General features: G+C 44.1%; 1 protein-coding gene across 4 annotated transcripts in view; it reads right to left on the reverse strand.

Moving 5' to 3' along the window:
• RALGPS2 (Ral GEF with PH domain and SH3 binding motif 2) overlaps positions 1 to 9339 on the reverse strand; it is a 117533-nt gene extending 108194 nt beyond the window's left edge. For 2 of the 4 annotated variants that reach the window (XM_062003415.1, XM_062003413.1), the window contains exon 1: positions 8462 to 8621. In XM_062003415.1, the coding sequence (XP_061859399.1) occupies positions 8462 to 8500 (39 nt within the window). In that variant the 5' untranslated portion in view covers positions 8501 to 8621. Of the gene's footprint in view, positions 1 to 8461; positions 8733 to 9076 lie in introns of those variants that run through there. The other 2 variants (XM_062003416.1, XM_062003414.1) reach the window with 2 other exon arrangements.
• Positions 9340 to 10364: the final 1025 nt, after the last annotated feature.

Consider the following 10364-nt stretch of genomic DNA (forward strand, 5'->3'; position numbering starts at 1 on the left):
GACAATTCTTTTCCCTCTCCTAGTCATACCATATTTATTACCAAAAAGAGAAGAAACTAAGGCAGTCCTGACTGCTCGTCTCTAAACAAATTTTGAGACATCTCTCTAACAAACCAAAGTCCCCAAATGCTAGCTCATACACAGACTTGTATGAATTTAACTTCTTTTAGAAATTAAATTAGCTTGTCTGAAACATGGACTAGGTCCTAATGAAGAGGCCCTTCCACCACTAAGACAGCTTCAGAAGAGTCAAGATTCACTTTTCAGAAGTTTTAAACAAGTCACAACATGAAACAAAGTTTGGGTTCTGTCATCACACAGACCCCCATCCACATTAAAAAAAAAAAGGTTAATTAAATACATGGGCAAGCCATTACATGCAAGCGTTGAGGAAGCACTATCTGCAAGCAGATCCAAAGCACACTATCTGCTTACAAACAGTTGTTCTTCAAAAGGTAAAGAGACTCAAAAGTAGTTTTTTGACTTGTTTAATATCACTTCCATATGCCTACAAGTTTCTAAGACATTGTACAGCTGGCATTCACCTCAGGTAAAAATAGTATCAAGCTTGCCTCTTTGTTTGATCTCCTGACTACAATTTGGTTAACATCATTTTCCTCTCCAGATTCCTTCAGGTATTCCACGTAGACACTTTAATCACTTTAAAAAGATATTGCCAGTAGAGCTAAACAACTTCCATAAATAAGGTAACCTTCTTCCAGCATAGCTAGAACTACACAGGAGTATAAAACAATAACCAGAGTTTCATACTGCAATTAGATTTGGTACTACTACCTTTGGTGCATTTGTAATGAAGACCTCATCCAGTGTAACACAACATGTACTTGTTTACCATTACAAAGAAGAAAAGCACTTTTAGCAAGGCATACCACTGAGAATACCAAAGATCTATTATTAAAGAGTTACCTAGCAAAATCTATTCAAAATAAATCCAAAACACGGCATACTAAAAAGTAATAATAAAGCCTTATATATAGGTAACATTCTTCCTCATCCTATCTTAAGGCCCAAGTTTTATCTGCCCTAACAAACAAGCAGCTCAAGTTTCAGGCTGCTCACCATTCATGGTTCTCAGAAGCACAGAGTTAGTCTGTAGCTAAGAAGAAATCTTGCCAAGTCTTCAGTAATTTTGTACTGCAAGCTCCAGAAGATACTTGAAGATCACCTCAGCTGCATGGAAGGACTGAACTCAATAGATTTTACTCTTCTCCTACATTATTCCTTTCCAAAATGCCTGTTGGTATATTTCTATAAAAGTTTGAAGAATAAGAATATAAACATTATTTAAAGGTACTTGTCTGGTCAAGTCTAACAACTAATGCCTAAACAAACTGGTCTGTCTAAAAGTATGCGACTATTACTCTAAAAATAATTGAGATCGCTGCCACAACTCAGATATACTTACTAATAAAGCATAGGGGAAGAAAGCACATTTGATTATACGACTGGTAATCAAAGACAAAGCTGCTGTCAGAATGGTCTAGATTGGCTAGCAACAGCAGCGTAGTTCAGGTACCCTTTAACCACCCAGAAAAAAAGCTCATTATGCAGCAGAGTGCAAGAGGAAATACAATAACTGTGAGTCATCCACTTATCCATATGCAATATCAATATACCTCATAATATTAGATTTATTAATTAATGACAGCACAAAACAGTGTTGCATTAGTAGGGGAGAGAAAGCAGCACAAGTCTTTGGGCCATTTCTGTTATTGATTTAGCATTTCAAAAGAATTTATGTGTTTTTTGAAATTAAAAAAAGTACACTTAAACTCTGTGATGCTACCAGCACTCAACTTCACACAAGTAAGCTGACTGCAGATGCTTTTGGAACCCCCAAAATACTTTACAGGCTTCTGGACTAATTTTGGTTTGATCATACAAATGACTGCATTACCAAGTTTCCAGTAACACCATCCTTCTCAACTCAATCCACCAGCCTACTGTAAAAGATGCAACGGCTGCATCTAGGCAAAAGGAATTTTCAGAAATGTCACAAAGATCCTATAATGCCTCAAATAATTCTGCATGAAATCTGAACCCAAGAAGTTCTTGCCTAGTTCCCAGACTTGCAAATCCAGCTAGGGATTAATGAGAAGCTTGTGCTCTAATAGCAGAAATCAGCACTCCACAAGCTCACTGGTAACCAACAGGACAACTGATCCATGTAGTTGACTTCAGCTGGTTTAGAGGAACTCTGATTCTATATTTGCCAGCCACCTCTGTTACTAACTGCTTTTTCCTCATTCCTTCCTCTGCCATGACATCAGCACAAGATTTTGCATGGCTGAAGAACAAACAGTTTGAGGGAACTATCAAACAAAAAATATGGGTGAGGGAGCTTAATTTCTTAGCTGAGTAAGGTCCTCAATGCATTTCACTCTACTAGTTTCTCTGCCAAAAGTGTGCCAAGTGAGAAGTCAATGAGTAAGCTGCCTCACTGCATGTGGGGTCACAATCTAATTGAATTACAAGCCAATTTACATCAGTTACAACTGTAGAGGGCCCCAACTTAAACAAGTAACAGAACTTAACAGCAAATAGAAGATCAAACTAACAACTTGTCAACTAAACAGGTGACTAGAAACACAAGCTTTTCAAGAGCTTATAAAATTTGAGTTTTATATGGAACTCCCAGGTCATAAGTCCACCTGTGTTTACAAGCCTCTTCAGATACAAATTCATACATGAAGCCTACAAAATAAAACTTGGTAAATGGAGACTTTCAGCTTTGCATTGGAGGCTTCTGCCTGCCTATCTGTTAATCTAAAAAGGTTGCATCACAGAAGAAAACGTGCTTGGTACTCTTCCTGTTTATTCACTTATTGGTCAAATTCCAGTCACTCTGTGACATGATATCACTTATTCTATATCTCAATGAAAATATAATACTACAGCACAGACAATTATCCCAAACCCTGGGCACCTTAATAATGTGATAAAAGCAATTAAATTTACAAACTGAATTAAGATTTTTTAGGATCTCTGCCAGTTTTGTCTAGCCACTGTTATCTAAGAAATACACCTTCAGCTTTTAAAAAAAGATCAATATTATTCTTCCCCTGCACGATCAATCTGAGCCTGTCTCAATGAGGAAAGCAAATTCCATAGTCTCAAAGCTGTCCCTTAATGAATAATGAGGGAGGCACAAATCAAACAGCTTTTAATGCCACACTGCTACAGCAATGATCACAGTTGATAGCCAGTCCTAGGTCACTTCAGACTTAATTGATTGCTGCTGATACCACAGCTCCATTAAAGAGAAAAAGAGTTAACACGTACATATCCCGAAGCATTAGTGCCACTGAGATGGCTCCAAAGCCAGCAAAACCTTCTGAACCACATTATGCCTCCAAATCACTTTAAAATGGAGTTACAGCACAGAAGTCAATGTATCTTAAGCTTCTCCTCTGCAGTCCCCATTATGTATTTCTTCTCTGCCACTCTGAGTGATTAAGCCCCGAACACACAACACAAGCAGGGTAAGTGAAGAGATTCATAATCTCTGAGAAATTTCTGAATTGGGATGGCCACTTTTTGGCAGTGGACCTCAAAGCAAGTTTAACAATCAGTTTCCTTCTCTGCCATTTCTGCTTATCCTCAGGCACGATGTTCTTTCTTCCTTAACATACCCAGGCTTCCCCAAGTTGTGTTTCATACCTTCACAAGGAACTGCTATAATGATCTCAAAGTCAAGGGGAGGAGAGCCAGAGACAGCTTCCAGCCAAATTGCAGTCAGCTCTTATCAGGTTAAGAGGTCTCATTCTAGTCAAAGACTTTAAAACTTGATTTTACTGCTTCAGTATGATTGCTAAGAACAACTACTAAACTCGAGTCACCAGAGGGCACTAACACTTTTACCTAATGGCAAATGCGCTCCTTCAATTAGGAAGGCTGATAATTACATCCACATCATCATGTCTATTTTATCTGGATTGAACTTCAGCCAGCTTGTTCTAATCTCAACTACATGCTATGAGGCACTGAGCTACATTAACTGTTGTGGTCATGCTTGCCATTCATGGGGGATACTTAACAGTCTCCCCAGCAAGACCAGAGAAAATAGGGCAGGCACATGCCTCTCCCAGTTCACTTGCAACCTAAAGCTTACATAGTCTATGGAATATATTTGCATGGATACGTATACATGAAATCCTGAAACATGACTGAAGAACAGGTCACTGACAGGTCAGGCAGACAGAATAGATAACTAGTCTTAGTTATCTAGTCTTAGATAACTAGTCTTAACAAAGATGAATTCTGCTGTAGGAGACTCCAAGCAATATCTTTCTCCAAGAGGAAAAAAAAAAAAAAAGGGGGAAAGAATATGTCAATTTACCCTTGAGCCTCAACAGATGCATTGCTCTCTCAAATTTGACATCAAATGAACTGCCATGTCACATGCTTAATCTGTAACAAAGGAGGCTGCTCTTCACCACTGAGGAACAGACCAGTTTTTAAACCGCAAATAGGATGCCTACAAGGGGCTGACAAGAGCATTTCTTGATATTCTAGCCAAGGAGCTCTTCAGCCTCTGAGTGTCAGGCAGAGATCTTCTGACGCCAGAAACCATGACTTTCTCGTGTATCCAATACTGTCATATCCAAAACACAGCCTGACCAGCACAGTCCTATGGAAACCAGAGTAAAGATTCTGGGACCTGCAAGGTACAGAGCTTCTTTTTTTTCCCCCAGCGTTATTGCCCTGCAGTTCTGCCTAAACGGTTGTTCTTGTAGTTAGGACTGTAAGACTACACAGGCAGGGAAAAGGGAATCCTATCCTTACTGTAAGTAATGAAGGCACACAATAAGCATGGAGGCTGTCACTTCTCTGCACTGGTTACAGCCATGGAAAAAGTCACACTGACAATAAAGCTGCAATAGCAAAGGCACTGAAAGCATTCTTAAGGCAATCTCAGGAGTTTCAAGGAAGACACTGTTTATGCCATTTGACAGTCTACAGCCATCAGGAAGCCTGTAGGGAGTTTAGAAAAGACCTCTTGAGTATACTTGAGAGTAGCACACCTCAGAACAGTGAGCCCAGGGGAGTCAACATTAACCTCTTCTGTATTTCAGGAACACTGTATGTTAAAATACTAAGTTCTGGCCCACTAGATTTCCCAGTATTTTAGTTTGATACACTGTAAGATTCAGTGAACAGGTCAATGTCTCAGACAAACTTTGCAATAAGCTGAAACATAGGAAACAGCCTCCCCCTTCCTTAGCCAGCAAGCAGGTTAGTTCAATGACCAGTATTTACACCATGTTAATTTTTGAAAGCCACAGCCAAGAAGCTCTAACATTGCGAACATACCACATTGCTGACTATGTCCTCGCTTTCTGGGACTTTGGACTGCCCTCTCCTTGCCCCTTTTGCCCCAACTCCCCTGCCCTTGTCTGCTTTACACAGCCCCTCCTGACTGCACAAAGCTGCTGCCACCAGCTTAGCCCAGAGCAGCAGAAGTTGCAAGCCCTCTGTCCAACACTCCATAACTACTTTGCTCCAGCTGTGATTTCAGATGCCCGTTTTCTGCTCAGCAGAACACTGGGTGGTACCGGTTTCTCACAAGAAGGATCCCACTGCCATTCTCCCTGGAGTCCTACAAGGCCTTCAAGGACCTTTGTAAAGGAAAGAGTTGCAGTCACAGGTACACACTTTCTAGGGGACTAAGTATGCAGAGCATCTCCTTAAAACACTCTACTGTAACATCCTCTCTTGCTTCAGTAGTCTTTTAAAGTTATTAGTTTATGTAAAGGAAAAACAAGAAGTCCACAAGCATTCTGTTCATCCAATAAATGCTACACACACAGATATTAAAAGATGACTTCTAGTGCAGCACTTCCAGGTATTGAAATGCAAAGGTTATTAACAGAAATGCTTTCTCATTAACAGAGATGTTCTCTCATTATTTTGAAAATGCCTTTTTAGTATCTTTTCTACCAAGGCCTGTAAAACAACACTCAAAAATATACCATGACTTTGATGCCTTACACTTACATAAAATGTAACCAATTACACCCTCCATCCCTAAAGGAAGCTTTCAATCGAGCTTTATTTATTGAATAAAAGGAGGAGCCCAAATGACTCAGCTCTGAGCAAATACAAAAGAAAACATTAATCCCTAATCTCAGTTAAGAAAAAAAAGATAGAGGAATAAATTGAGACGGAGGTGTGTCCCTATCAATTAAAATCTTTTAACTCTCAGAGACATGTCAAACAGAACATCAGCACACTGTAGCTTCATTGGCTTTCTAAAGTCTTAAACTCTTTTTATTACAAACACAGACAATTTTAAAATCAGAGTTTACACATGTAACTAAGGAGTTAGCCTTGTATCTTCATTCTTCACTGCTGCTGAGTAGCATCAAGATCAATAAAGTGTCTAAACACAGGGATTTTCAATCTACATAGTCACCAGCAAGATACAAGTGCGGAAAGGAAAAGATCTCTCATTAAATTCTACACAGACATGTTTCAGAGAACATACAACCTGACAGTAAACATGATAAGTTCATGAAGAGGTTGTTTATGTGGGTTTTTTTCAATATACTGATGAATCAAGCATTTTTCATCTAACTCCAGCAAAATAAACTACAAGGTAGGATATTTCATAAAGGGACTAACAGACTCCAAGTGATTGCTGTATATTCTCCCATGTATATTTGCAAGTGATTGCCCATCCATCTCAGCCACAGTACACTAACATTTCATTCCAGAATACATCTCCAGCCTTCTCGGGAGGAATATTTAATTTCACACTAGTTGGAGTCCGTCTTTATATGCAGTCCAAACTCCAAATACAGATGTCACCAGAGGGCACTCTTTCAATTCAAGTGACCTAGCTTCGGCAAACTTCTGAGCAAGACTGCAGACAAACCACTTGCCGGGATGCGCAGAGGCTGTACAAAGCATTAACTTCTGCTTTTGCAAGAATTTCCCTTAAAAAACCCAACAAAAAGAACAACCCCAAACATACATGATTTATTCCAGAAATGTGAAATAATCTTCAGAGCAACTAGAGACACTGCTAGTGAAGACCATAACCAATTATCAACTTCTATATTATGTTATACTGTGGTACTTGATGGTACGAATTCACTTGAGCAGTTTTGGCACCTGTGTGGCTCATATCAATTTACAGAAAGAGGGCCCAAGCCAGCACAGCTCATGTAGAGATACCTATGGAAGTCCTCTGGCTATAGTACCATAGATCCTAAACTTTACAATAATGCATGAAAAAAATAAAAGCATCTATGTTGTCAGGAGAATGCTCTAGAAAACATGTTTTTTCTGTTCCTCATTGTTTAATTTTTGACCCTCTTAAAATGTCAAAAACAGAAGAATCTGCATCAAGACAATACAAAGTATCATCAGTGCCAGTAGTTTTCAACCCTCAGTCCATGTACTATTTCTAATTGCCTGATGAGACCTAATAAAGATTAAACAACTAGTGAGTGGAAGTTCATTAAACAATGTGTGCAACCACAAAAAAAACACAATAGATCTATATATAAAAAAAAAGTTGCAAACCACTGTTTGATGCATATAAAGTTAAGCCTATTTTGCTTAGAAACAAACCATCATCAAAATATTAGTAAAAATCAAGCCAGCTGCAGAGGCAGGCAGTGATAAGGAAAAAAAGAAAATAAGCACTGTACATTCAAAGACATTTTTCCAGTTCTGAAACTCAAAAGGCACCAGCCTACAAAACATTTGACTGCCTGCTTATCCACCTATCCCATCTGAAAAGAAACAGCCTTTCATCTCTTCTCTATTTCTGTGATAGCAAAGCTCCTTAGTTCAGCATAGGAACGGAATCAGGGAGGGAATAACTCATGTACAAAGGCATCTTTTGTCAACAGAGGAATCTCTCAAACAGATAAACATACCCACAGAATTTTACCAGGGCAGTAACTACTATTAAACAACCAGGGACAAGTTACTTCAAACTATTAGTTATCACCACCACTTCTCTTGGTTTAAAATATAGCTATATATTTGCTTTCCCAGCATCTGCTGCCTGGAAAGAAACATGCCAAACTCTTCCAATGTCAAATAAACAGCACCTATTTGTCCTCGCTCTAAAGCATACACTGTCTACTGCAGGGCAATGCACTCTTGGTGTTCTGAACTTGCCCTGTTTTATCGGAAGACATACTATGTCGTGTTGATACTGTGAATATCCGCCAGTTCCCACCCGTGTGCTTGGACCCAGCGTGGGGTCGTGCTGCCCTACACCTCGTCTCAGGGGATGGTGGCCCGGCCCCTCGAAAAAGGCTGGTTAGATAGCGGTATCTCACAGCCACAGCCCCCGCGCCGCTCTTTCTCCGCCCCAGCCTCCTTCAAGGGCCCCACAGCAACACAGGGAGCGGCGACCCACGCGGGAACACGGCTCTGACCACACACACATCCAAACCACCCCCTCGCTACTCCCCCGTACCCTCTCTAGGCAGCAAAAGGCGGCAGCTTCCCCCGCCATCCAGGCCACAACCTGCTCTCCGGCCCCTCACGCAGGTAGAGCCGGGAAGGGGCGGGAATAAAGGACTGGAGGAGCGCTCCGGTGTCGCTCCGCAGCCACCCATCCCTCCATCTTGCAGCAAGACCGGGAGGCCCCGGGCAGCGCCGTCGCCCTACACAGACACACACCCCGCACACGCTGACGGGGGAGAGGGCGCTGCCGAGCCGGCGGCCCGGCGGGCGGGGGATGACGCCCCGTTCCCCGCCGCCACCGCGGCCCCCTCCTTCCCCCGCGGCGCCCGTGTGAGGAGGCGGGTGACAGGTGGGCGGCGGATCGCGCGGCTCCGTGAGGAGCCGGCCCGCGGCGGGGTGACGGTTGGGGGCCGAGACCCTCCCCGGATCTGGGAGGGGACCATGCGTCTCCAATCCCCAGCCGGCAGCCCTTCAGGGCCCGGCGTGCGAGACGGGGTTAAACCTCCTTTCTCTCTCCTCCTCCTTCTCCGCGCCGGACAATAAGTCCCGCCACAGCTCCCCGCGGAGGCGGGCGTCGGCCGCGCAGCTCCCCCCTTCTCCACCTCCCCGCGCCAGCCCAGCTCACCTGTGAGAGGGGGGCGATGGATGAGCGGGGGCGGGCGAGGACGGGGAAGCCACTCCGGCTGCTGGAGGGGCTGCCGGGCTCCGCTCCGCCTGCAGTCGCTCACCGCCTCCGGGCCGCGCTGGTGCGGGGAAACCGGCAGCGCCGTCACACACACACACTCAATTACACACACTCACATACACACTCACACACACATACATACACACAGGCGGGGGGGCGGGGGCGCCCGCCGGCACCCGCGCATGCGCGCCGAGCCCCCTGGGCCCGCCTCCCGTGTGGCTGACGGCCAATGCCCGGGCTCCAACTGCGCAAGCGCCGCCTGTACCGGTGTGCGGGGTGGGCGCGCGCCGCCCCCTCAGCCGCCCACGCGCGTTGCCGTAGCGACGGGGGGGCGCGCGGGGCGGCCTCGCGCTGAGCAGCGCGTCATCACGCCCCCGCGTCCCCCCCAACATTAGTCGCCTCAGGCTGGCGCCAAGGGACGGGGGCATGGGAGGCTTGTTGCCCGTCAAGGTGCGGCCTCGTCGGGCCGCTTCACCGTGCTCCCCGACGCCTCTTTGCTTTGCCGACGGCTGTCCCGAGCGCTGGATTTGAGCGGCAGCCATACGCACTAAGCGCCAGTGATAGCGAAGGGGAAGCGAAGGCACAGAAAGGCGAACATCTCTGCGGGAGGTGCCGCTCCCCTTCTTAGCAAAGGCAGCTGAGGCAGGGAAAGGGACCAGCTCAGAAAAAAATAAATGCGGCATGACAATGCTAAGAAATCCGTTCATTGAGAAAGGCCATAATGCAAGGACTTTATTTTTGCCTGCTCCTCCAGTCTTTGGGAATGATTTGCTCACAAAAGGAAAGCAAGGCCTTCGAGATGTTTGCAGCGTTTCAGGAGTGAAAGCTCTCAGAAAGCCACCTCCAGATTGTGCAAGAATTGCCATAAAGTCGCAAGAGTTGGCAATGCTGCTGTCATGGAGACAGCGCTTGGCATCACCCACTTTCCCGTCTACACCCCCCAAACAGGGCTGCTGCAGCCCTAGTGAGCTGTTACAATAATTAATAGCTAGCATTTATACATTTACAGAAAGCTTTGCAGACAATATCTAACCTCATTAACTTGGGAACTGACTTGTTTCCATCCTATCATAGAATTAAAATACTTCCTTCATATCCTTGGGAGATGGAGTCAGTAATTCATTCATATACAGTATAACCCATTGGTGCCAACCAATATATAGCCACCTGCTATGCATAGTGTAAGTTGGAGATTGGTGAAAATATAGGTACCAGGATCCAGAGCTTG

The sequence above is a fragment of the Colius striatus genome, chromosome 10, assembly GCF_028858725.1.
Source record: "Colius striatus isolate bColStr4 chromosome 10, bColStr4.1.hap1, whole genome shotgun sequence".
Taxonomy (NCBI): Eukaryota; Metazoa; Chordata; class Aves; order Coliiformes; family Coliidae; genus Colius; species Colius striatus.